Raw genomic sequence first — 26,679 nt, 5'->3', positions numbered from 1 at the left:
ATGGACATGTCGATTTGATCTAAAAAATGCTCAGTGCCTATATGTTCAAATACCCTCTCAGCAGTGTGCCAATCTACACAATTTGTATCGCCGAAGAGGTCATTTTCATTTGAGATCGCACTGTGCTGGTGGTATTGGATTCAGCCCAATTGATGTCCGTGTCATATAGTTGTGAACAGACCAATCAGCGACGCCCAACTCAGCCTCAGAGAGCGGTGCGTTTGACCCGAAACGGTTAGACTACGCAGCCAAACAACCTCAACGTACTCCGTAGTTGCAGCTTGGCCTTGCCCTTTTCCGGTTTGTGACTTGGTAGCCTTCTACAGCGAACTCGGGACTAGATAGGCACGTCCCTGAAATCCTGAAGTGTGCGTTTGGAGAGATTCACACTCCGCTTTCCCCATTCAGGTCTTTACCCCGCCATGCCGGGTGTCCCAACTGGTCGGGCTTGTGACGGCTGTCGTAAGCAGAAGAAAAAGGTACGTGCCAAATGTTATGGCAAAGCATTTTATACTTACAAGTAATCTAGTGCGATGAGAAACAGCCTACTTGTGGACGATGTCTGCGTCTGAAAGTGAGCTGTGTGGGGTCCGGTCAGCAACGATTCAAGTTCAAACAGCATCAATTTCCCCCCAAACCAACTCAAAGCAGCCAAATAACTTTCATCCTGAAATCAAGATTAATAGAAGAAGAAAACGATTTCTTTGCAATGCCACAGGCATTTCCTAGCAATAATATGACATCGTTGACCAATTCGTTTGTCAGCGCCATAAATCGATCCACGGACCTCCGGTACAATATGTGGTGGTCTTTTGGCCTTTTCCTAGAAGATGTTCCCCGACGACTTGGCAGTAATGAAGCCCTTGACCGTGCAGTTGATGCTTTGACCACTGCACACGCAGGCTTCTGCACCCGCCAACCAGTTCCGGCGGCGGCACTAGTTAAGTTTTCACATGCACTCAAGATCCTGGGAGTCTATCTAGATGACCCGATCCAGGCAAGTACTTCAAGTACACTATGTGCCGTGATAATTCTTTTGATATGCCAAACGTTCACGGAAACAGCGGGCAAATGATTTCAGGAGATGCGCAAGGGGCCGCCAGCATTCTGCACGCGCGAAAGAACTTCGGGCCACGCGACGACTTCGAGCGTAAACTGTTCCTCTCATTGCGAGACAGCGTGGTAAATCACGTCACAACTTCTGTTGCTTTCCGAACCTAAGCTGATCACACCCCCCAGTTATTCGAGGGCTTATACAATGATGCCATCGACCTGAGCCCCGAGGAGTGGGATACCTTGGTCAAGAATGAGTTTGATCAAGATCAACCCGAAGGCCAGATTTTGCGATGCCTAGCACGAGCCCCCGGCCTACTTAAACGCGGCAAACGAGCTGTACGCGTTGGCGAAGATTTAACACTTTTGGCATTGGAAGTTCGACCAATATATAAAAAATGCAAATTACTCCTGGGCGAATTGAAAGCGCGGACGGTCGAATTTGAAACAACGGAGCTCGGTACCATGACTGATACTTTTTTGGGTCGGATCTTGCGAGCGCATTATCTCCGCACTTATGGAATTGGTCTCGCAATAACGACAGCTTTCAATTGCATCCTTCAGACACTGGATCCTAGTGACTACATCTGCAGGGTAGAATCAAGATCTCTTGTTAACGATACTCTTGGACATGCCCAGGAGTCCAATCTGTACAGACCTGTTGGGGCAGGATAAGTGATAATGTGTCTGTCGGCAGTATGGGCCATTACTGCTGACCCCCAGCTGCGGTCAATCGTGGAAGTCGCCTTGAATGACTACTATGGTGACCATTTGATCAACGACGATGTGAATATACACCGAGAGCTGGAACGGGCGAGGGAGAAATTGCGGCTCGGATCGAACACTTCGATTGGAGGAACCCCCCCCCCCCCCCCCGGAGAATCTGAGAATATAAAGCTGTGCAATACACCCAAGTTTTATCTCTAACCTTTGTTCTATGGTTACTGGTACTAGAATGAGTTGGCGGCAGTAAAGAATGAGCGCAAAAATATTACAGAACGCCAGTTCAAGTTCAATGGCGTAGGCCGCAATCTGCCCCAAATATCACGAAAAATGCGGGGGTGTCGGGCCCTGCCCCCGGCGTCAGCCGTTGCATGTGCCATTGCTCAAAATCTCGGATTATGGGTCCGAATAGGATTTTATAGGAGTTTTGAGAAAAATGTGGGTTGCACATCTTTGTGTCGCTGCTTTCCTCTATATCAATATCTCGTTCTACACCAAAATGCTCAAATCTGGCCGTGCTATTCCTCAAGTCCGTTCATGCGGCGGCCAAAATCACTTTCCAGGAACGCATGTTAATGAGGTCAGATTACCTTCGCTCACTTGGATCGGGACTATGAGGAGTTAACAGCCTGTTGATTGGATTTTGAAGTCATTGCGTTGGTAAATTGAGCCCCCCAGGCCAGGAATCGTATCTACGAAGGGAAGAACGCCCCAAATAGTCCATAACATTAAGAAAGTAGAAGAAGAAACTGCTAAGACAATCTACTTTCATTCGTTGTATCTCTAGAATTAATAAGCCCTTGGACTAAATGTTAGGTTTTCATTCAAAGCAGATTATAAACGTCGACATGGTTGTTTGCCAAAATCACGACGGTCAATTAAGACGATTGCAAATGGAGACCACAGCACAGCCAAGGCAGCTTCAAGGATGAGAAGGATATAGTCTGAAGCCCTGGGTATCACGAGGCTAGAGCTCTTGTTGTATTTTCAATGGGAATAATAGGTATCAATCACTTATGTAGAACTAGCATACAAGACAACTTGGGCAGTGTTGTAGGATGCATTTCTTTTGTTCAATTGGTCTATTGCTCTATTCACCGTTATCCTCTTGACAGCCATAATGAAAGGAAGTTGATTTTTGGCTAGAATATAGATTCTGGCTAATTCATCCTCGAGAACAATTGAAAAGTGTATGCAAAGTGAGAGAGACGCCTGACAAACAAGGCCACCTGGTTGTCCGAACAATCCTCAATTGCCATTGTCTACCTTCATCTCCTTCCTTACTTTCAAGTATCACTGCTCTATCACTCGGGATTCATCTGCTCAGCTTTCTTCTATCTTCCTGAACCTCAACTGCGTCCATTCTCTCTCATGTCGCGCATTAAATTTCTTTCTCTGCTTTTCGTGATCACTTTTACAAATCGCTACATTCGAAAGCTAGCGAAAGGTCAAGCCATAGCTGCTTAATCTTAACCTCCATCTAACGGTCTTTTTTTATGGTTGCGACTACCTCTCCCTTTCGATCATCTTTCCCCTGAATCTCACATTCTCAGTCCTCAGTACTTTGACATTGGCTCTGGCGGGAGCAAGCATGGCACTTGTTCACCTACCCACAGAGCTCATTCTCATGATTGAGAGTAATCTGAATTCTCAACAAGACCGGAATGCCTTCATTTGCACGAGCCCACATTTTGCCCTCATGTTCGACGACAAACTCTACAAACACAATTCGCCTCACGAACACGCTTACGTTGTCCTCTGGGCAGCTCAACGTGGCCTCGCCGGCACAATTCGCAAGTGCCTGAAGGCCGGTGCCAAGATTCCACGGCGAGATAGATTCAGATCTCATTTGGCCGATCGTGATGCCCCCGAGTCTTTGAAAGTCATTCCACGACACCCAAAATCACACCCCTTGACCGCAGCAGCTGCAATTGGTTCGAATTCTTGCGTTTGTCTTCTCCTTAAACAAGGCGTCAGCCCCAACTTGTTGGACGAACACTACGAAACCCCGATGAGACAAGCTGCGGGAAATGGCCATGTGCACATTGTAAAGCGGTTGCTTTTTCACGATCCATCCCTATTCGAAGGCGCGTTCAAGCTGCGACGACCTCTCAAGCTTGCTGCAGCTCGTGGTCATTTGCCCGTGCTCAAAGTCCTCTTCTCTTTCCTCAAGTATGGCGATCAAAGTCTCACCGTCAAAGATGCTGCACAAATCATCCTGTACGAAGGACTCTGGCACTGCAAGGAAAGTGTCGTCAGATATGCGCTCGAGAAGGGTGCCGACGTTAATGACGATAATTCAGAGTTTTCGTTGCGCTTTGCTCCCGATTTGCGACCAGAGGATTCATCTGAGATGGTATCTCGAAAGAGGCTAATCCAATCCAGCAAAGCCAGAGAGATCATTCGAGGGACCAGCACACCTGGCTGGTCATACGAAGTACCCAATACACTTCATGCTGCCCTCATTGGTGGTGATGCGGATCTAATTCAGTTGATCATTGCCCACGATTTTGAAATTGCTCGGGTTAAGCAAATCATACGAGACGCATGCTTTCGGGCAAATACCGAACTGATCTCCCGGATGACAAAATTCGGGATCACGCTCACCTCTAAGATGTTCCATGAGTTTCTCAACGGTGCAGATCCGCTTTGGAAGAATTTCATGAAGACCAACATTGACAAAATCGAGGAAGAACTTTGTCTCAAGCCTTGACCCGTCTGGTGCATCTGAGATCATCACGGCACATCTTGATCCTGCATTTTCCCCCGATTTCTGTGTTGCTGCTCTCTTTCTGTCTTCTATCTGAAATGTGAAGGACCCTAGTGACAGACTACAAGAAGAAGAATACCCCACAAAGGCATTTGAAGTATGAAACGCATCTGTTGAAAAATTCAAGATCTCATCTATATTTCTACCTCTAAGTAGGTCGCTTAAACCACATTTAGCAAGTACACGGTGAAAACGCAAACTCGATCTTGGCAGGCCTCAAAACTCCCGTAATCTGTTCTTGTAACTATTTACTTTGCATGGATTTATGCGCAGTGATATTGAATTGATAGTCAACATAGTGCTTTGGCCGAGAGATGGCGGTGGCTAAAACCATCCCAATTTTACTACATCTTCCTAGTTTTCATTCAATACCTGGATTGACACAGCCGTCAGATGATACAAGCAGCTTCTTTACTCGGATCCTTAACGGAAATGCCATGAGTGAGAAGGCTGATATATTCCTTCACTAACCTGATTTCATGACCAATTTGAATTCAACAGATGAGGGTATTTTACCTCATGAACAGGGGTGGCAGAGGATACTATAGCCGGGGCCTTCTACTTCAAGTATACAGACCATAATCGCAGCCAATTAGGGCGAGTGTCGAAGTTAATGAGCGCGGAACAAATAGATTGGCGCTATGGCCTGAAATCTCAGCTAGCTTAAGTGAAATTTTGGGTAATTCCGTTCGTGCGTCTGCCAAGGAATTTTTTTGGAAATGTCGTGGATTAATCGACAAGCAGCTTGGCATCGTTGCACAAGACCCGGGGGGCGGGAGTAGATGGGAGGGAAACTCCTCATCCTCAAAATCCTTTCTTTCAATTTCCATTGCAGAAAATATCTGAATATTGGCTGTTACTGTCATGCTGGCAGATTTACTTTGGGATATGTGGAAAAGCGGACGACTGTGGGAGACTGTGGATGGATGTGAGCTGGTGTATATAAAATGTGAGGCGAGGGCCGATTTCCGTAGAGACGCGTGGGCGTGTACTGGATTGATAGGGGACAAGTTCACCACGTAGCAAATAAACAGACATAGATGGGTGCCTTGCCAACGAATTGCACGGCCACGCTAATGCTTAATGCGCCTTGAAGGCTGAAACCTCTCAATCTTCGGTCAATCATGACAGTCCTCGAGAGAAAGATGCACGTCCATACAAGGTCCCCCGCTCCATTGATGCATTATGTCGGAAGCAACCAAGTGTCTCCTCCTTTGGCTCTTGGAATAACTATCGCTGGGCCAGAAGTCCCAGATTTCTCACGTGCTTTAAGCATGAAATCTAGACCTCTAGATCCCTATTGTAGAGAAGTCTTGTGGCCAGTGATGTGCTAGGGGCTCTGCATCGATACTTTTGATAAGCACGGGGCCTCTCCGTTCTCGATTGTAATTGTGATGTATTTTCCCTAATGCCCAGAGCCGGTGAACGCCATTCTGTGCCCGAATTTATTTCACCTGAAAGGGAAACATTACTTCGGATCATTGTTCTAATCATATTACATAAAGGTCCTGGCGGAGGTCTCAAATAATACTCCCACCTACAGGCTATCTACAAGATGGGCGATCGACTCTCTGATTCAAGTTTTGATGGCAAGAAAGAAGAAGCCACAGTTGCCATGAAGATGGACGCCAAAACTCTGAATCAGCTTTCCTCGTCGGGAAAAGCAGCGCAGCAGAATCGGGGTTTAAAAGCTACTATGAATCTCCAATATGCGATAGAGGACTTTGAAAAAAAAAGGAGCAGGGCGAGAAGGCCAAGGAGAAAGAGACGGGCTAGAACGGGTGATGAGTTTGAAAAAATATCTGTACCGAGGTTATTGATCAACGTCGAAATGCCTCTTGCAAAGAGAGATCATATACGTGCTTTGCTCTGACTTTTTGCTCGGTGAAAGTGAACGTATCGAATGTCCAATAGAGCATAGTGATCCGCCAAAATGCCGGTTCGTCATGAGTTTTGGAGAATCTGGGTTGAATGTAGTCATAAAAAATTTGGAACAAGGCTGTGGGACTTGTGAGAGCCAGTGAATACCAGAATGTCCCATTCTCCAGTCCTTTCTTCACTATAGGATGAAGATCAGAAGGCGCTTCAATCAAATTTTGCTTCCTCGGCGAAAGCATCCATAAACTCAGCGTGGAGAACACCAAGTTGATCTAAGCTGATCAGATCAATAGCTTGGTTTACTAGCCAGTGTGGGGAGTGGATCATCTCCAATGGGTGAGAGCAAGCCCTTCAAGGTCCACAAGACACTTAATCTTCCAATCTTTGTCGACAAAAATGTTGGTCTGATTGAGATCGGTTAGAGTTAGAAAAAAAGGGCCACGGAAACGATCTCGATGGAAAAAGCAAGACCAAATGCTTCTCATCACCATTAATGCGGACTTCTGGTAGAATCCATCCTCAATGCTATTGACTGCATTAGGTTGATGACGAAGACGACGGTCATGTAGTGCAAGAAGATCGTGAATTTATGACCCAACACCGAGATAAGTCGAGTCTCTGTGGATGTCCACTGGGATATGTTCCATTTCAAGCTGCTGGATCTCAAGAGAAAGAGGTCGGTTACTCAAGCTTGACTGCCCATTGTCATCTAGAATGAAAGATCCAATCTTCGGCAACGGAGTAGGCATCAGAGTGGGCATAATTCTGGATAGGCCGTGGAAGATGTTCGTCCGCAACTTGGGATCCATACTACCCTCACCCCATATTTCAGAGAGCATTCTGCCTCTTGACGGATTTAGATATTCAATGACCATATAGGGTGTGCCCAGTCTAGCATAGTCTTTGATACGATTCTCGACATAGAAAGAAGGAACCGGGTAGCAAAATACCCACAAAAGCCACCGGCGCAGACGCTGAAAATTTCGTGCGAAGAAAGGGAGATTGTCAAGATATGTGAACTAGGGAGCAAAGTGAGCATATGGCAATGCACAAGAGAGATGATATCCGACTAGCCTCTTTGCCAGCAGTAAATCCGTATCCATACAGATGGGGAATAGGAACACTCGGACATTTTTCTTGCAGCCAGGCATAGGTTCCAACTTCACAACGTATCTTCTCATCTGCATTCCCCGGGCCGGAATCTTCTCCAATCCGATAGGGCAAGGGAAGTCGAGCCATGACCTGTCTTCCGCTATTTCTCTCGAGTTCATCAATATCTACCCGAATGCACACATTGAAGCTTCCATGTATCCATTCGTCTAAGTCAACAATGCTGCATACATCTGCAGTACCTAAGCCAAGATGGCAGGCGACAACGACTTTTATCAACTCTCGGTTGCGGTGCAAATGGGTGAAAAATCGGATTTTCAGTTGAGCTGGTGTAGTATATTAGCGTCTTGCTCCTTCGCAACCGCGTATGTGATCTCGCCACGAAGCAGGCGACGTGGCTTCAATGTGCATTTAATGTGCATTTGAAGTCGTGTTCATGTTCCTGGGACTCCTGAGAATTTCGAAGATCCGATGTGCCCAGTTCATCGTCGGTTATTCTTTCAGGTAAGCCAGCCATTTGAACTCATGGAAACAAAGGACCAGACATTATCCTCTAATTGACGAAAATCCACGGTAGATTTGGGAGATTCAACAAATAGGTGTCCCAGCCCATGTCGCATACACTAAACAGGGGATAAGACGGGCGTTTTCGGGAAATACTTCTCCCGTTCTCCAACGCCACTCCAAAGATTTCCATGCCACCCGTTCCTCTATAAAAGTAGGAGAGTCCCAGTAGGCTTTTAAAAATAGTGTCAGCCGGAAATACCCTTCTCCCGTTCCGTCGATGCCAGTATCTATGTTGTACTATTCCGTAGTTTAGGTCCACTTCGTACTGCTTTGGAAGTCCACAAGCAGGTCGTGCAAAGCAGAAAAGTGTACGGAGGAGATTTCCCCATGAAGATCGACGATCATGTGATCTGCCTCCGGGCTGACGTCGGCACCGATTGCTTATAGCCACTCACCTCCGCCTCAATCATTTCTGTGACAAATCTCTAATCTCTGCGTGCTTTGCATCACTCCTCATAAAAACACGGAAACCCACCGAGCTAAACTTTGAACTATCCAAAATGAGTGACGCCTACGAACGCGAGCAGTACGTTCCCTTTTCTCCATCCTGTCCCGACTGATGCCCCTATGCTAAGAGTTATGTTTCGATTCAAGTGCTGATGCTTTGTAACAGGCAGAATAATGCGCTTCTCAATTCCCTCTCCTCGAAGGTCTCAGCCCTCCGGTCCGTGACGATTGATATTCATGACCATGCGCGAGACCAGGACACTCTCGACCACACGGTATGTCTTGATCATTCTTTCGCTGATCCAACAGTGTGTCAGGACATTTGCTTGTCATTTGAAGATGCTCGTGACTGGCGCCTCAATTGGATTAACGTGCGACTGACAATTCTGCCTTCTTAGAGCGATGTCTTCTCCTCCTTCTCCACAAACCTCAAAGGCAGCGCCACTCGACTCACACGGATGGCGAAACAAGGCGATTCCGTTGCTGTGCTGAAGATTGCGGGCATGTGTATTGCCGCCGGAACCGTCCTCTATATCATTATTGGGTGGATTTTCTGAAGGACCTTTTACATCCTCGCAACCTGCTGCTTCCTAGCGCCCTTTTACCTACGTCCCGCCTCGACATTCGATAGCCTTGCTGGACCGAGACTCGTATCGAACGTTTATGGCTGATCCTGTCATTTAATTCCATGGTGGTGGGTTGTGTTCGTCTGATGGGCCGCATCTGGGCTTCGCTCGGTCTCAGCATGGCAGAACGGCAGAACCCCTTGGTCTGCCGTGTATGATGTGCCTTAAACTTCCCCATCGTTCTCGATATAATCGTTGTTCTGTCTCCAGGCTGTGCCTGTCATCTAGATTGTTGCCCAAGAGCGTCGGCGACACGACTCCAACCACCTCCTTCGATTACCTTCGGTTATCCCTCAAACTCTAAGTTCTCTTGGTTGATGTCTTCATGATTTGCAAATAGGCCCAAGTTGTGTTGATCTGTTCGTTGGACCAACCAGCTCCAGACCTCATTGCGACGTGATATCTTTGCGTATTCCCACTTTCCATGTTAATAATACCGTGGTTACTCGTGAACATAACGAACACTTGGCCACAGGCCCATTGAATCTGTTCAGTGACACTTTAGCATCTACCATCTGCATGATTTCAAGGACACAAACGGATCGGGTGGATCTGTGTTCCAGGTAGTCAACGCCATTCTGTGATACCCGTCGCTTCTTCCCACAGCTTTACCGACATCCCCAAGCGATCCGTTGCCCAAGCATGGCATATTTAGATCAACAGCCGGAATCTCTGTTCCAGCAAACTCTAATCGCCGATCGTGAGTTTAAGCTCAAGCTCGCTAAGGTCGTGGCTAAAAACTCTAACCAAAAACGGAAACTAAGTGGTATAGATACAATGAGAGTTCAATTCAGAAGTTGTTCCTCCAGTTTTTCTTGCCATGAATGCAGATATAGGTGTTGACTGACTGGGGAAACTAATTAAGCATGCTGGCCGCATGTTCTGTTATGTCATGTGCCATTTCTCCCGTCGAATCACAATGCCGCATTCGGCGAACATGCCTTGCAACGCCAACCTACGCTTGGGGTAACCAGTCTCACCAAAAGATTACCAGGTTTACAGAATGCCCACATTTGATCAAGGCTACATACCACATTAGATTCCATTGACTTCATTGCCAGGACCCGACCCAGAGTGTACTGTCACCTGGCGCAGAGGTTCAAGATCGCACCAGCAGAAGCTACAACAACAGCACCTCTCCAGCTGTGAAGTCGTTCCTCAAGATCGGGAGAGGCGGTCCTAAGATGCAAAATTTAAAAAAAATTTGCATTCTTAAATTATGTGTTTGGCAAGTTGCACTTTCACGTATCCGGCCTGCGTAGACGCAACATGTATACTCGTTGCCGAGTGGCAGTGTGATTCTGGCTTCGAAGTCGACTACACTGGACACGGTCAAGTTCCGACAGCCGAGACTACATAATCATGACGGTGTTCAAAGCCTGCGAAGTGGAACAGAGAACAACTTCACGTCGTCTGCTAAATAACTGGGCGTAATCAAAGGTCTCACTGGCTTCGATCAGCCCTTGTGAGCAGCTTTTGTGAGCAGCTGCAACATGGCCGATTATGTAAAATTATGGGACTTTCTCTGTTGTAAGTGGGGGTAGGGGGGGGGGAGGGTTCAAATTCGACCTGCAATTGTAGGAATTTGAAATAAGTCGAAATTTTAAAATTTCAAAAGCATTGAGAGCGAAGTCCGATCTGTATGTGGACGATGAAATCCCTCGCCAGATCTAGATCACGGGAAACCCCGAACCAAAAAGGCCCGAAACAACCTTGGAAGACCCTGACAGGGCAAGCATGTGGACTGATTCCTGCATACAATTGGCCCAATCGAGACCCTCGCATGTGCAAAATTCTTTTTGGTCAATCTTGGCAGTCGATCCACGCGATCTGTTTTAGTGCCCGCTCTATGTAGAGACACTGCAACTGATCGGAGAAAACCTGACAGATCCTAAAGTCAGCAGGGGAACTATCCAAAGAGAAAAAAAAAGGGATTTCGAGCATTGCCGTGCTTAAATTTCCGCATTAATTATTTTGTTACCCCTCCAGTTATGAGGTGTTTTTTTTAATCGTGCTTTTCTGACTGGTTTCTTTCAGGGTTTTTTGAGGTGGGTCAGATCCCTCATGATATCCGGGCCTAACTAACTAGCCATTATCATTGGTATATGTGCATGAAGATGCAAATACCCTCAAGGTGCTTCTTATCTGACAATCTCGAAAAAAAAAAAAAAAACCATTAGCCGAACTGATAAGCTGGGTTAGAGGCGTTTAGTGGTGTTTGGTTATTGGCTGCACTTGCTCGTTGATGTGTGATAACGGAAAATGGCTTGATCAAGTGTACATGTGTGTTTCAAGTGTGTTTTACCTGTAAATTGTACAGTGCGTTGAGCAGTGTAAAATGGCTACCACGAGTAGTTAAAAAGTTGGGAAAAGGACGGATATGAGTCAGTCACGATGACGACATGTCATGAGTAATAACACGATTTCTACTCCGTACTTCGTACATATTACTCCGTATATAACTCACGATTTTTCGTCATCTAAGTGAACATTGCCGCGTAAACAAAGAGTCCCACATTATTGGCTTTTCTTCGGCATGATGCAGTCCGAGTGGGCATGAAGTTCTGGATCTCACCGAGAATTTCTTAGTGGAGAGTCTGCAAAAGCTCACCGTCGATCTGCTTAACGGAGTGGGGTCGAGGATTCTTGAAAAAAAAAAAAAAAAAGTAGATTGTAGCTTTGACCTTGGGCTATTTTGATTTCTACATGGTAGACCTTGACCGCCGTGATGGAGTTCTTCCTAAAGTGGTGACTTGTGGCTTCCCTCTAGACCACGAAATGAGGAATCTAAAGCTGTCCACCAAAAAAGCTGCCCAGGTGTCCAGATGTAAGCTTCCAAGGTTGGTCAAGTTGGATTAAATAATTAGATTAGCGCGGGTTGTACACCAATAGATGGTGTGGCTAAAAAGAGAGAAAAAAAGAGAAACCCAAAAAACAACAAGTTTCAGCCTAAATTTTCACACCGAGCAGCCTGGTATAAGGGGACAAGGCGAATATTAGCACGTCCACTCAGGTATACTCCGTACTAAATCGGCACGCAATCGGGATTCCGATCCGGTGAAGCGGAAATGCCCGAGTTCCATTTGAGGCCTCCCGACTGGGCCCGTGGTCGGCTAGTGCAATCACCGGAAGCAAGCCGAGGGCTGGCATTCATGCAACCAGTACGGAGTATATGTTATTACCCGAAACAAGCCCTCCAAAGTGGACCGAGTCAGGCATAAGGCACCGTAATTAACAGTCTGTGTGTTGTTTGCCCGAGACCTTATCTTTGTTTGGTTTCCCCTTTTCAAGGTTAAGTGAAATGCCTCACAATCTCTCTGACCCGCTTTGCACCTATCACAACGCCACGGGCGTTGACGGGTCTGATAATCAAAAGTGGTTCCCGCTCTTACCGCAATACTCATCAGGGACTTTAGAAAGTGTTGGGTTACTACAGGCGGTTAGATCACGGATCGTTCTGAAAATTCCCGGCGAGATTAAGACGGGCTAAGCTTGCCAAATTGAAGACAAAAGGGAAGATTCCAAACATCACTACGGAGTACGAAGTACAGAGTCTGCATTTGGGATGCTCAGGCACGGCACCCGCAGGAATAAATGGCCCCATTTGAGAGTTGCATTGGTCAGTGTATCTGAGTAATATCGAAGTTCCTACTTCGGAACCCGTGGCGCGAACGGGCGGCACTTAGATAAAAAGATTCAACATGGCCGAAGGTCCAAGCCCAAGGCCTCATTTATTTTTTTTTTAATTATTCAGTGGCGCGATCCCAAGCCTGGTGCAACATGGGAGGTGAGCACTACGGAGTTTATGCGCTGCCACTGGCTAAAGACACGTCTATGGAATCTAGGCTGAGCTTAATGGAGTATAGATCTATTTTATCATGAGAGCGGGGTTGAATTTGAGCTCAAATTTCAGTTTGAAAGATCACAGATTGTATGACCCCAGAGGTATGTTGTATGTACGTTGACGTGGTGCATCCTCAGGGATCTTAAAGAGCATGCGGGACGGGCGATCCCGAGGTATGTACAACATCGCATGGCGTGATGGATAAAATGGGTAAATGACCTCGGTCTTCAGAGTTGAGGGATTTTCCTGTTATGAAAACTTTATTCTGTATACGGATTGACTTGCATTCAATAGTAAAGACCAAATAGTGATCTAAACGTATCTTCAACAGACGCGTACGCCTTGGTTCTGTAGAGGTCTTACATTCATATGACAACGTTGACGTAAAAGACCAGACACTTATTTTGATGTGAAGAACCGGTTAAGACGGTTCTACGGTTCTATTTATAAATTTCTCAAATACCCAAATCCCACTGTTTCTCCTATTCTTATATAGTACTCCGTACTCCTCCGTATTCCGTATATGAATTCTCTTCAACCGATGCCAAGCCAGCCTTCTGACTTGTGAATCCATTTCCAGTTAAGATTGGTCATTTTCATACCATTGCCACTGTACCCCAAAGATATCGAAAAAGAAAGAAAAAGAATAAGGAAAAGGAAAAAGAGAAAAACCGAGAGGAAAAAAAAAAAAAAAAAAAAACCCCCGAATCGCCGGAAACGGCATAACTCCACTGGGGACCCGTGAGTCGGACCAGACTTGCGTATCTGGCTATGTTCCGGTAGATCAGCGATAGAGGAAAAACGGAAAAATTACCGGTACACTTACCAGTGATCTCTTTACTCTTCCTTCTCTTTCCTCTTCATCTTTTTACTACCAAATTTTGACATCTTCACGCATTGCTGCGGGCAAATTTCAAATGGCTCTCAGCTTCTTTAGTAGCAGCGGGAGCGCCAGCAGCGCTAAGTACTTCGACATTAGGTGAGTGCGGGACCTGCAGCTCATGTTGAACGGCATATCTGACTTTATACAGGTTGAATGATGAGTATATCGTATTTCGCGGTGGTGAACATGAGGCCGCCAGTGCGCATCTGCGAGGCACTCTGATCCTCTGTTTGTCGGAGCCGCTTACCATTAAACATATCCGTCTCCAGCTTACGGGCATGTCGCGAGTCTGGTATGTGTCACAGTTTCCAATCTCAAACTTAACATCACCAGCTCATCTTTTCCACAGCTGGCACCTTCCCTCCAGTGCAGCCGCCGGAGGCCGTAAGCCATGGCGTGAACGTGTGTTTTACGAGAAGACTTGGGGGTTCCGAGACCCAGGCAAAGGAAAAACCGAGCTCCTTCCCGCAGGCAACTATGAGTACCCTTTTGATGTGGTACTTGAGGGCTCCATGCCCGAGAGTGTGGAAGGTCTTGCCGATACATGGGTAATGTACCGCTTCAAGGCCGAGATCGGGCGCAAATATGTCAAGGACATTGTTGCGCGCAAACCGCTCAGGATTATTCGAACTCTGGATCCCAGCGCTCTGGAACTCTCACATGCGATGGTAAGTGGTCATGGGCCAAACGGCTTGATGGATCTACAACTGATAAATCTCCTAGTCCGTGGACAACATCTGGCCCAACAAGATTGAATACTCCATTAGCACTCCGACGAAAGCCATCGTCTTCGGAACCGCCATCAATGTTGACTTCAAACTGATCCCGCTTCTCAAGGGTCTTCGAATCGGTCAAATTACATCACAGTTGATCGAAACTCACGACCTTACCCTCAATCCGGAAGACCCCGATTCCATTCGCAACACATACAAGGTTACGAGGACGATTTTGACCGACGAGCATGAATTGGATGAAGACAAAATTGAGATCATCGATGAAGAGGCGGAAGGATACCAATGCACGCGCATCCTAGACATGCCTCAGACATTGACTCGCTGTCTGCAGGATACAGACACCAAAGGGATCAAAGTCCGCCACAAGTTGAAGTTCCGTATTCAGCTGCACAACCCCGATGGTCATATCAGCGAGGTGAGTCATATTAGATCTACTACCGGTTCTCTGTCGGGCTAACGTCTCAATGCAGCTTCGTGCTACGCTTCCGGTTTCAATCTTCATTTCGCCACACCTTACCATCGACGATAACAACAACCTGACTGGACAGACCCCTCAATCCACCCGGATCGCCGTGGATGATTTCGCACACCAGGCGCCCCCCCTTTACGGTGAGCACACGTTTGACCAGCTGTATAGCGAGCTGGATCCCAGCGGATATCGCACACCAGGCCCCGGCAGTGGTCCGGGCTCGCCATTCACCCCTCTCAGTCGCAACATCTCGTCCGAAAACCTTGCCTCTATGAACGCCCTGACCAATACCAATATCTCGGCTTCGGCCTTGCACTATCGTCTCATAAACCTGAACGCAAACCCGCGCAACTATCCCATCAATACCGGTACATCTGCTCCTAACGAGGGGCTGATTGGATCTCAATCCCCGACAGAAGGACACAACATTCACCGCCAATTGGGTGTCCCTAATGACTACTTCGGAGCTGTTTCCGGATCAAACCCACACAGCCGTGGCAGTCCAGAACTCTCTCGTCGGCCATCCGACGAAGTGGAGCCTGAAGTCCTTCCCTCGGGCATGGCAACTCCCTTCCATCCCCAGTACGACGAGGTGGAGACACTCAGCCGGGTTCCTAGCTACTCGACTGCAGTGCGCTGCGCCGTTCGCCCGCGTGATTCCGATCTTCCCGACTACAACGCCGTGATTGCGAGCAGCCTTCCCACGATGCCAGTCCCGCAGTCTCCCCAGCAAGCTTATATCCGCAGCGGCCGTGCAAGCGGGGCTGCAACTCCCTTAGAGGTGGCTAATCGCTCCGGTTATTTCAATTCTCACGGCACCAATGCTGATGACGAGGAACGCAGACTTAGACTTGTGCAAGCTCGTGCCAGAGCATGAGGTGTGGTCATGATCTTTCGATCCCGGCACAATCTCCGGCCTTCAATTTCCACCAAAAGTTCTCCTTCCGCACCGGTGCTGGACACTGAGACCCCCGCGAACCGCCCTAGCCTTCAACCTTTATTCCGCCCTTTTTTTCCCCCATCCTTCTCCCTCTTGCGCTCATGTCCATTTCCACGAACGATGAAGGTCCCTGGCATTTACTACCCTTTTCTAGCCTCAATCTCCGTCAGTCTGGAACTTCTCACGCAGCATTGTTCTCACTCTTTCTACGGTCCACCACCCGCAACCTTCCACCTTTTCATCTTTCTCCTTGCCTCTCTTCAATCATTGTTTTTCCCCTCTGGCGTTCAATTTTAGACAGGGGATATTTTCATAGATGGTCACGGGTGTTTTGATTTTTCCTCCGCTTTTTCTCTCCTCATGAATGGGATCCGATATGAGCTGTATGACATCCAAGTATGCCCATCAGCACGAATCATGCATATGAGCCTTTGTTGCATGTACTTAATTCTGTTTGGTCGATTAGACCACGTTCTTCAATGCTCAACTCATTTGACATCTTCACTGATGACATCATGGCCCAACTAGGAAATCAGCTGTTGATTGAATTAGGTAATCGATGAATTTGCTCCCGGTGGCCTCGGGGGACTCTACTTCATCCGGCATCAGTGGTATTGTTCGTTTTCAATATATGCAACGTTAGGGCCCATTGGCACATGGTTTTTGCTACTCTCGGCTACCATTTCTCCATGGTGTATGCAATTCAAGTTGTCCCTGCGCTCTAACCTGATCAAAGTTGAACCTTGTACATGGTTTGCCCAGTCCTTGACCATAAAGATACCCTACGGCCCCGAATACTGCGATGCGTAGAGCCAAGTGGTTGTTTATACTTACCAGTTTGTCATAAAAGGTTGGAATCAAAGTGAAAATTGGATAGTTATTAAACCACAGCATGTGGTCCAACAAGGATACCAATGGCCTCATCCGATGCGCGAGGGGCACTGTGACCTCATTGGCATTTATCAATCGGTTCAGAATGGACTCTCTCGCCTTGATCACTTTACCAAAAAAACCCTCCCCTTAGAATATCTCACAGTGTCAAAACTGTTAGTTTACCAGCTCTATCGTGCAAGTCTACGCGTCCTCATTTATGGATGTCTGTGTGCTAACTAGTCTGGCCATAGGGTATAGACTAGCGCTCCCCACCATCGGCATTGCCCTTCCACAGCCCCCGATGCTAACAACCCCCCCAATTATTCACTTGAGCCACACCATCGCTCTTCAGCCCCGGCTTTGGCACAAATAACATAATTTCAACTTCAACTGTTGATTACTGGCGCCTGTAATTGGATCCCGTACTCACCGATCGACCTTACCACGCCGTTTCTCTGCGATCATGTCCACCACAGCGGGGCCCGCTGATGTGAAGCTGCCCCAGCGGTCTGGTACCGTGAGCAGCAGCTTCACTCGTCGTACCTCCATGAGTGACGATGAGGTCATCCCTGCCACGGATAGTAGTGAGGTTTGTATCCATGAAATTCTTGAAGAAAAGGAGTGCCTTGAACTAACGGTGTTTTTGTTGACAGACTACCAATCTCCTGCTTGAGCGTCTTCAAGCCTGGAAGCACATGTGCGGATATCTCGAGGAGTACTTCTCTGCTACCGCCAAAGTGCAGAAGTCCCAGTCGAAGGATTTCGAGAAGATCTTGAAGGTGAGTGTGCATTCGTATGGGTCAGGGCCACCGGGATTGACGAATGATGGGAATAGGCCGTGAACGAACCTCTCAAGGAGGGCCACCACTTCAGTTCCAGCGCAGGCGGTGTGGCTGGTATGTTTGAGAGCATCCGCAGCAATACCCAGGGTATGGTTACTATGTACATGGAAGGCGAAAAGAGCTTGAAGACCGCCGTCCTCCCCACCCTCGAGCGTCTCCACAAAGAGATCAAAAATAAATCCAAGGAGCTGAGCGCCGGTGCCAGCAAGGGTGCCAAAGCCGTTGAAAAGGCGCGCGGTCTAACCCAGAAGCATATCGAACTTCTCGGCCAGAACTCTGCCTGCTTCGACGCCTCCGGCAAGATCGAGCAGCACCATGACCCCTATCTCCTCAAGCGTGGCATCAACCACCGTCTGAACAACCAAGTGAACGAAGAGAACAACCACCGCCAGGACGTCCTTGCCGTACAAAACTCCTTCCAGCAGTTCGAAGCACACGTCCTGCAGACCGTGCAAGGCACCATGGATCAATTCCACCAGCACATGGGCGGCCAACTCGAGCGCCAGCGAGCCATGTACGCAGAAATACTCGGTACCGTGCAACGTATCCCACCAGACTTCGAATGGGTTAACTTCTGCGTCCGCAATGACGCAGCCCTCGTCAATCCAGACTCGCCACCACGCTCCTTGTCCAGCATCACCTTCCCGAACATGGAGCACCGCTCCACACAACCGCTCATCGAGGGCTCTCTCGAGCGTCGCTCGCGCGCTGTCATCAAGGGCTACAGCAGTGGCTACTACGTCGTCACCCCAGCACGGTACTTGCACGAGTTCAAGGACAACGACGACTTCCGCCGCGACCCCGCTCCCGAGCTCTCGCTGTACCTGCCAGACTGCGTTGTCGGCGCCATTGACGGCGTGAAGTTCAACGTGAAGGGCAAGGATGTCTCCAGCGGTAAAATCGGCAACGCTTTCCACACAAACACCGAGCTCAGCTTCAAAGCCCACAACTCCAGTGACGCGGAGAAATGGTGGTCCGTTATCAAGGATGCTACCCGTGCTCCGGCGCTGGCTGTTGCTGCGGCCACGTCGCCCGCCGCCATCTCGCCTGCTGACTCTGCTAGTCCCTCCCGCAGCGTGTCCGGCCAGGGCCAGCCGCCCACCTATGCTGAGAATGAGATAGGGAAGGTCCAGGCTACTGCTGCTGCGCCTGTAGCTGCCAGCCCTGCTCCTACTCCAGGAATTAGCCGCACGGCGAGCACAGCTAGCCACTTCCACACCTCGCCCGGTGGCTCCGCTGTGGAGAAGCCGTGAGAGGGGATAAATTTTCTCGTTTTCGTTTAGATATATATATATTTGTAGTTCTTTTGGCTCTTTGGACTTATGTTGCCCCCCCCCCCCCCCCCCCCCCATACTTGAATCATACATGTGCGTCTCTTCCGTTGACAAGGATATAGCGTTCATCGATCCGCTTGGAGAGTGAAGTATGGCTTGTTCAACTTGATTTATACCTCTTAATGGATCTCTTTTCACATCAAAAATGCAAGAATAAAAAGATATCAACGCTAATCAGATTGAAGATCCTTGAACTATCATATGCTCAAAGTTGGTAGAGTTGTGTCGTTGAATCATATCATAGCCTATGCTGGAAGATAACACACGGGTATGGGCTAGCCAGGTAATCCCAGCATAAGAAGTTGCAAACAGTCTCATTTCCCGACATCAGAAATCCTCAGGACTTTCCAAATCATCTAGTTTCTCCCCGAGGAAGCGTCCTAGCGCAGCGCATTTAGATTCCAAGGCGAGCAGGACGGCTGGCGAGGCGGAGAGGTTCAAGCTAGCCAGACGCGCAAGATCGGCACTGCGGTCGATCTCAAATTGGGGATCTCGGCGGCCGTTGTGGGGTGGGTTCGGAGACGCAGGCGCGGCAGCTAGTGTGCGCGAGATATCACCCTGTGAGCCCTCGGATATAGAAGTTCCACTACCAGCATCAATGATGCTGATCTCAGTCGTGAGAGAGTCGGTGTTAGTGGCGCCGTTTGGCTCTGTTGCGTCTAGGCTGGATGGGCCGACGGCGGCGACGAGGAATTTGTCCGCGATTCGAGTTACCACGGCGACGGACTCGTCAAGTTCGAAGACGATCGAGCCTACGTCGCCCAGCGACATCGACTTGGCGGTCACGTAGGATGAGGGGTTACTGGCTGGGTTGACGCCCGTCAGGTTGCCGGTCGAGGCCGTCTTGGCGTAGCATGTGTAGGCGGCGCCGTAGGTTGCGCTGAGGTTGCGTAGCTGGCGGGAGGAGAGGGAGGAGCCGTGGGCGAAAACGGCGCCGTTTGTTGCGAAGACACTATTTGGAGATGCGGGGTCATTACGTGTTTTTTGTGATGAAAACGCAGCGGGCATACATGATCGTTGTGATCTCCGGTGGGGATAGGTTATCTTCCAAGAGATCGCTTAGCGCCTCCGCGTCTAGCATCTTGATATCGGGGAGACCGGGAATCATGTTGTCGGTGTCGGTGTCCTGGCCTACCGAAGGCGTGTGTTCCTCCACCTGGATCTCGGGTTCCTCCTGCAGTGATCTGCAGTCTGTCTCCGCAATGCAATCTTTTGGCGGTGTCCACGAGCAATCTTCCGGGAAGAAGAAGCAGTTGTCGCGATAGTCCTCGTCGTCGTGATCGTATTCGATTGGCTCGTCGGAGTAGTCTAATAGGTTCTGGGCAAACTTTGTCTCGTAACGGGCCCAGTAAGGCAGGAAGATCGGTTCGAAGGGAGGTGGGGTGGTAGGTATGGATAGAGTTGTCGAAGAACAGTCGGATATAGAATCAGAGAAACTAGGAACTGGAGGAGGTTCGCATTCAGCCATCTTCACACCCATGGATATGGACTTGGCACGCCGCGATTGTGACGCAGCGTTTCTTGATTCCCCGCAAAAGGGTCAAATCGACGAACAGAGAGTACGAGGGAAGATAATGATCTCACAACGGGGGCTTAGCCAGGTAGGTGACAGGAAATGAGGGAAACACGCAGCGGTTCAAAACTGTTGACTCAATGCGCATCCAGGCTATCTGGTCCAAATGAAAAGTCACGATAATTCCAATCGCATCCGGTGGTACACAGCAAATCCCAAGAAAACAGCGCTTTATGAGGCCCAGTACGACCAGCAAGTGTCATGAGATGTGTGAGGCGGCTCCGCAATGGGAGCACCCCGATCGAGGGGATGAAGCGTGCACATGAGCAGAGACTTGATTGGGAGAGGAAGAGGGGGGCATATGAAAACGAGAGCTAAGCGCGGCAGTATAACAAAGTCCAAAATAGGAAGTTCAAAATTTAAAGAGACGAGGCGGGATGCGACACGACGCTGGGGCGAGAGTGGAGGCCAATAGGTATGAAAGGGATCAACGGAGAGAGCGGGGGGAAGAGTTTGGAGAACCATGCAAGAAGAATAACGAACCTGATCTATGCACAAATGGGCGGGATAATCTCGAGGGTGTTTGGAGGTTGAGGAGAAAGAGGACTTGGAGATAATCGGCCCGTTGATGTGGAGTTCCTGCATGACGTTTTGACACGCCGCTACATTAGGTGCCTACACAGTGGGATCCGGAGCCTATGTTGTAATCATTATTTTTTTATAGATCCAGATCAGGCAATTCCTACATCTCTACATTCGTATGTTCTACTCTGTTTTGTCTATTATCTCTCGTTTCTAAGATACCGATTCGTGGCCATTCGGCTTCAGATGAACCCTACATACCAGGCACAGGTTAAAAGGATCGTGAGGATAGACTAAAGTATAGACCCCAAATCCCAGCGCTATAAAAGATGCAATATATGCGATCATACTAAATAGTTACATCCCTCCGTGCTCAATAACTCCGTTTCTAAATTAGAGAACTGGATAGCGTCATGTGCCCCACACTATCTCCCGGCTGACAAAACGCTCACTTTTTGCCCCCTCTCATCCTCCATGTTCGCTCGTCTTTCCGCCAGGGTCCTCCAACAAAGACTCTTTCTACCAATCAGTAGGCTTAATTTCAGATTTAGCTGATCGTCCCATTGTTGACAAGTGACCAGGATCCATAGCAACCATGGCTTCCGATACCTCCACCTATAAGCTCAACCGTTCGTGCATACTTCAATCTCTTGCGACACACTCACTAACACAATGGGGACATTCTAGACACGATGATTCGTGTCAAAGATCCGCAGCGATCGGTGGAGTTCTACAAGTTCCTTGGGCTGAGCTTGGTCAATAAGATTGACATGCCTGAATGGAAGTTCTGCAACTACTTCCTGGCGTATAACGGCCCTGCCTCTCTCCAGGGTGTCCGGCACTGGACCGATCGCAATGCCGTTCTGGAATTGACGCATAACTACGGCACTGAGAACGACCCCAACTACAGCGTAGTGAACGGAAACACTGACCCGCACCGTGGCTTCGGTCACATTGCCATCTCGGTTGACAACATCGAAGCCGCCTGCAAGCGGATCGAAGATGCCGGCTATCCCTTCCAGAAGAAACTGACTGACGGTCGCATGCGACACATTGCCTTCGTTAAGGATCCCGATGGATACTGGGTTGAGATCATTCGTCGTGCCGATGAGGATCTCAGCACCACCACCGACCCAGGTAGCTACCGACTGAACCACACCATGCTGCGTGTGAAGGATGCCGAAGCCAGCTTGAAGTTCTACCAGGAATCTCTGGGCATGACTTTGGTCCGCACCATTGAGATGCCAGAGAACAAATTCAACCTGTATTTCTTGGGTTACCCTTCATCCAATCCAGAGATTAAGGAAGGTTGCAGGAATGGAGTGGCGGAGTGGGAAGGTCTGCTAGAGTTGACCTGGAACTACGGCACCGAGAAGCAGGAGGGCCCAGTCTACCACAACGGCAACACTGAGCCCCAAGGTTTCGGTCATATCTGTAAGTGGATGACTTGGATGATTGGACTTCTAATTATTTCCCAAGGTTCCTAATTTGAAATAGGTATCACTGTTGATGACCTCCCGGCTGCGTGCGAACGCTTCGAGTCTCTAAAGGTGAACTTTAAGAAGCGCTTGACTGACGGGCGGATGAACAAGATCGCATTTATTACAGATCCCGATGGATATTGGATTGAGGTGGTGCAGAACGAGGGCATTAAGCGCACTACAGACTGGTAGTAGATAGCAAATACTGTACCTAGCCAAGACATGTACATACTCCGAATTTGAAAATGCAGAGCATCACTTGACCTCAGTCTTGCTTATTCCCCCCATTTCATAGGCCAACGGTGGTGGATCCTCCCCCCGCCCCCAGAAACATTTTGATCTCGGGGCAAGATCTCCCTTTTGCGATTTATAAACTTCATCTTTTTCCCCTTGCGAAAAAGAGGATGATGAGAATGTCGAAAATTGACGGAATTTCGTGAATTCAGCCTTTGATGCGGGATGGATTAATGTGATATCCCCCATTTCCTCTGATTTGGCGGGGATTCGTCGCTCCAGCTCAAGCTATCTCAAGCTTCAACAGTTGGAAGAATCGTCCAAGACGTAGTCTTGAGCCTCTCAACCATGTCTCTCGACCCAGAGAAACCCAAAAAGGCACCCCGCAAACATGTCACCACCGCCTGTGTTCCATGTCGGGAGAGCAAAATCAGGGTAGGTGCTCTGAACTTGGAGGCAAAAAAAGCTAAATGGCTTCAAATCAACTAATGTATCACTTGGTGCCAGTGTGATGGGGCCACTCCGCACTGCCAGAATTGTCAGCGCAAGGGGAAAGAATGCAAATACCAACTTGGAGACGACAAGCGCAAGTAAGTACGACCTTCGTGTCGAAGTGATAAAGCGGCACTCCTAGGCATACATCACTGAATATTCAAACGCTTATATGAATTAGAGTGTCTCTTCGTGCATCGACCGAGTTGTTCTCGGCCCGAATTGACCAACTTTGCTATTTCATCAAGGCGCAGGGGCTAGAGCCACCGATGATGAACCCAGAGGATGAGGCTGGCATGAACAGGGTTTTGGATACCCTCAAGATCCCACGCGGATTCCCTCGAGTCTCGGCAGTGACCGACGAAAAGAGACCACCGAGTGAGCTAGCGGCTTCCAGGATCTCAAGCAAATCCCCGTCCCAAGATCCGCCTGCTGTGAATCCCAAGGGACAAATACCGATCACCAATTTGGATACTTCCGGTGCATCTCCAGCGCATGAAACTGCCTGTAGTGGAAAGGCCCCGTCGCCTGAAGGTTGGAATCCTTTCGGGGCAGTATCAGGTACTTCAGACAATCAAAGCTTCGTCCATTGGGGCTTCACTTTGCCAACAGCCGAAAGTCTGGACACGATTTACGCCAATCTCAACGGAGCGCCAAGAGCCCCTGTAACGCCTAAAATGGTCGTCAATGCAGATTTGAGTCCAGATAGCTACCATCTTGGCCCGGACATGGTCCAACAGCCGGGGGCTTTGCTAGGTCAGCTACCCCATGACGGAGAGAACGATTCGGACAGCGGCGAAGAAGACGAGGCTGAAAATGATGTGATTGAGCAATTATCGAACAGAATTGGTACTTTGAAAATTGCGGGCGATGGCCATCTGCGATTCTTCGGTGCCACGTCCAACCTCAATCTGGTGGACGTGTCTGCCACACAGCAGCGGCAGCGACCAGACGCGCGGACTGTGCGCCACGACGGTCAGGACATTCTGAACCACCTCCGGGTTGGTCAACCTGTTGATCAAGTCCTGGAAGATCATCTTGTAGAGCTATTTTTCACCTGGCAAAACCCCAGTACATACATTGTCGACAAAGGGATGTTCATATCGGCACGAGATAAATGGCGCAACGAATTGGACGATACTCCGTTCTACTCCGAGGTTTTAACGAATGCAATGTGAGCTCGCCCTCGTTTCCGTTGCTGAGGGGTATTTTCTGACTTGTTGTAGGTGTGCGATCGGAAGTGCCTTTGAGGCACGCTATCACCCCACATTCATCACTTTTCCCAAGTCTCTCTCCGAATTCTTCGCAGATCGTGCTAAAGCCCTTCTGGAAATTGAACTGGATTCTCCTTGTGTTGCTACTGTCCAGGCCCTTGTCATTTTGAGCAGCCATGAAGGCGCATCAAATCGGGATGCTCGAGGTTGGCTGTATAGCGGTGAGCACATGTCTTGGAAATAGACATGATCAAGGCTCATTACCTAACCGTGCTGTAGGAATGTCTATGCGGCTCGCTTTCGATCTTGGTTTACACCTAGACATGACGACATACATCAAGAAGGGCGAAATCACCCAGCTTGAGGCTGATGTACGCCGTGCAACCTTTTGGGGAAGCTATGTCGCAGACCAGTGAGTTTTGCACTTTTGACATTGTGAATATCTCTAATAGTATCTAGTTTCTGGGGCTTCTACTTGGGCCGCCCCTTTCGCATGAACGCTGGAGACATAGGTGTTTCAAAGCCTGGCTCAGCTCTTTGTCCCGAAACGGAAGAAAACTGGCATCCATACGGCCATCCAGCTGCTCATGTGCGATATCAAAACGGTTTGCGGAATCCCATGGAGCTTATATGCAGGCAATTCGTCGTTCTCTGGGAGATGATCTCCCCAGTTGGTCATATTCTGTATGTGGCTTTTGCACGTTGTTCAGTCAATGCTAACATGCTTATAGGTATGGATGTTCCGACATCTCTCGACACGACTTGCAAAGGATCACTTATCAAGTGACGGAAGACTTGTTCGCCTGGAAGGCAAATCTTCCTTCCAGCCTTCAAATTGATTTGGACGACGATACATCACCCATATTGCCTCATTTGATGATGCTCCAGTAAGTTTGTATTCAATCCAAAACACGCGCAGAATAAACCCTAAAATTTTCTTGCAGCATGCAATACCATCAAATCATCATATTCTTCCACCGTCCATGGCTCTCCAAGAGCTATATCCAGCCCCGCAGCCCTCGTCAAGGTCCCGGGTATCACCATGCGCGCCGAATGTGCGTGGAGTCAGCCACCGCCGTCGCACGGCTACTCCAACTCTTCGAGAAACACTATACCTTCCGCCGGATGAACAACCAAGTGGTAGCGATCATTTTCAGCGCAGCTCTCATGCTTCTTTTCGTGACAGTATCCAGCTCTCCAATGAGTCCAGGCAAGCAGGATGGCAGCCCCACACACCCTCGCAGCACGGAAATGGTTGCATACCTCAATCTGTGCTTCCGCGCTCTCGATGAACTGGGCCAATCATTTGACAATGCAAAGCGCACCAGAGACTACCTTGTCACCCTCCAGCGACGTTGGCAGGCAAATATGCGCCGATCAGGCTCCGCAACGAAACGCCAGAACAGCAGTGTTAACTTAGCGTCACTGGGCTCGCAGAAGCCATTCATACAGCATCCCCGGGCTAACAATGCTCACGGTGTAGATGGCTCGCGAAAAAAATCCCGCTTGTCTGCTTCTGGGATCCCTCTCAATATGCAATCGGCACCTGTGACGACGAACCAATATTCCCACCTCTCTTACAACACCCTACCTCCTCATCATCAATATCACCAGCAAAGCTCTTATCAACAACAAGCCTCCATTTCAGTCCCAGCTCCTGATTTGCAGCTAAATGATCTAGACTGGATGCCCAACTCAGACATGCCTCTTTTGTCTGAGACTCAAAATGGCAACGCACTGAATGGCATAGGCCAGATTCCTTCTCCTCCCTTTCCCGAGGACCCCAGCATGCTTTCAGATCTTACGGACATTGATGGATGGTGGGCATCGGGAAATTACACTAGGACCTCACTATCAGGTGCCTAGTCGCACTGTTGGTAATTCTTTTTTGTCTGAATGCTCATAGAACTAGAGTCCTCAAAATGTTGCACCATGCTACCTGGAGGGAACAAAACGAACTTCCTAAAACAAAATGATACACATCACTCCAGTCAGAGGAGGGCATTCACATAAATGGACCATTTCTTCCACATGTGTGCCATTCAAGATTGGGACCTATGTGGTTTTCCC

The 26,679-nt window shown here is 48.7% G+C and overlaps 9 protein-coding genes across 9 annotated transcripts; 7 read left to right on the top strand and 2 right to left on the bottom strand.

Moving 5' to 3' along the window:
- Positions 1 to 422: 422 nt before the first annotated feature.
- Positions 423 to 1,728, top strand: Pdw03_6406 (Zn(2)-C6 fungal-type DNA-binding domain; the record flags this gene model as incomplete). Its single annotated transcript, XM_014680035.2, has 4 exons — positions 423 to 479; positions 530 to 1,010; positions 1,082 to 1,182; positions 1,240 to 1,728. 4 exons carry the CDS (start codon positions 423 to 425, stop codon positions 1,726 to 1,728), a joined length of 1,128 nt encoding a protein of 375 aa, XP_014535521.2.
- A 1,639-nt stretch (positions 1,729 to 3,367) lies between these two features.
- On the top strand, positions 3,368 to 4,489 carry Pdw03_6405 (Ankyrin repeat protein; the record flags this gene model as incomplete). Its single annotated transcript, XM_014680036.2, has 1 exon — positions 3,368 to 4,489. One exon carries the CDS (start codon positions 3,368 to 3,370, stop codon positions 4,487 to 4,489), a length of 1,122 nt encoding a protein of 373 aa, XP_014535522.2.
- Positions 4,490 to 7,011: 2,522 nt separating this feature from the next.
- Pdw03_6404 (Aminoglycoside phosphotransferase) lies at positions 7,012 to 7,663 on the bottom strand (the record flags this gene model as incomplete). The annotated part of the gene is made up of 2 exons (XM_066101338.1): positions 7,012 to 7,443; positions 7,499 to 7,663. The coding sequence occupies 2 exons, from the start codon at positions 7,661 to 7,663 to the stop codon at positions 7,012 to 7,014; spliced, it is 597 nt and encodes a 198-aa protein (XP_065956421.1).
- Positions 7,664 to 8,601: 938 nt separating this feature from the next.
- Positions 8,602 to 9,105, top strand: Pdw03_6403 (protein transport protein sft1; the record flags this gene model as incomplete). Its single annotated transcript, XM_014680038.1, has 3 exons — positions 8,602 to 8,627; positions 8,715 to 8,823; positions 8,947 to 9,105. 3 exons carry the CDS (start codon positions 8,602 to 8,604, stop codon positions 9,103 to 9,105), a joined length of 294 nt encoding a protein of 97 aa, XP_014535524.1.
- Positions 9,106 to 13,935: 4,830 nt separating this feature from the next.
- Positions 13,936 to 15,953, top strand: Pdw03_6402 (HECT-type ubiquitin ligase-interacting protein creD; the record flags this gene model as incomplete). Its single annotated transcript, XM_066101337.1, has 7 exons — positions 13,936 to 13,997; positions 14,050 to 14,193; positions 14,251 to 14,569; positions 14,625 to 15,050; positions 15,106 to 15,244; positions 15,305 to 15,885; positions 15,948 to 15,953. 7 exons carry the CDS (start codon positions 13,936 to 13,938, stop codon positions 15,951 to 15,953), a joined length of 1,677 nt encoding a protein of 558 aa, XP_065956420.1.
- Positions 15,954 to 17,380: 1,427 nt separating this feature from the next.
- Positions 17,381 to 19,012, top strand: Pdw03_6401 (Pleckstrin homology-type; the record flags this gene model as incomplete). Its single annotated transcript, XM_014680040.1, has 3 exons — positions 17,381 to 17,506; positions 17,571 to 17,696; positions 17,753 to 19,012. 3 exons carry the CDS (start codon positions 17,381 to 17,383, stop codon positions 19,010 to 19,012), a joined length of 1,512 nt encoding a protein of 503 aa, XP_014535526.1.
- A 408-nt stretch (positions 19,013 to 19,420) lies between these two features.
- Pdw03_6400 (uncharacterized protein) lies at positions 19,421 to 21,251 on the bottom strand (the record flags this gene model as incomplete). The annotated part of the gene is made up of 4 exons (XM_014680041.2): positions 19,421 to 20,045; positions 20,104 to 20,536; positions 21,150 to 21,154; positions 21,214 to 21,251. The coding sequence occupies 4 exons, from the start codon at positions 21,249 to 21,251 to the stop codon at positions 19,421 to 19,423; spliced, it is 1,101 nt and encodes a 366-aa protein (XP_014535527.2).
- Positions 21,252 to 21,662: 411 nt separating this feature from the next.
- Positions 21,663 to 22,861, top strand: Pdw03_6399 (Lactoylglutathione lyase; the record flags this gene model as incomplete). The annotated part of the gene is made up of 4 exons (XM_014680042.2): positions 21,663 to 21,717; positions 21,770 to 21,817; positions 21,876 to 22,622; positions 22,686 to 22,861. 4 exons carry the CDS (start codon positions 21,663 to 21,665, stop codon positions 22,859 to 22,861), a joined length of 1,026 nt encoding a protein of 341 aa, XP_014535528.2.
- A 390-nt stretch (positions 22,862 to 23,251) lies between these two features.
- Positions 23,252 to 26,475, top strand: Pdw03_6398 (Fungal specific transcription factor, putative; the record flags this gene model as incomplete). The annotated part of the gene is made up of 8 exons (XM_014680043.1): positions 23,252 to 23,338; positions 23,411 to 23,493; positions 23,577 to 24,569; positions 24,622 to 24,830; positions 24,889 to 25,021; positions 25,069 to 25,293; positions 25,341 to 25,496; positions 25,554 to 26,475. The coding sequence occupies 8 exons, from the start codon at positions 23,252 to 23,254 to the stop codon at positions 26,473 to 26,475; spliced, it is 2,808 nt and encodes a 935-aa protein (XP_014535529.1).
- Between the last annotated feature and the right edge of the window lie 204 nt (positions 26,476 to 26,679).

This window comes from Penicillium digitatum, chromosome 2 (genome assembly GCF_016767815.1).
Source record: "Penicillium digitatum chromosome 2, complete sequence".
Lineage (NCBI taxonomy): Eukaryota > Fungi > Ascomycota > Eurotiomycetes > Eurotiales > Aspergillaceae > Penicillium > Penicillium digitatum.
This window is presented reverse-complemented; position numbering and strand designations above follow the sequence as displayed.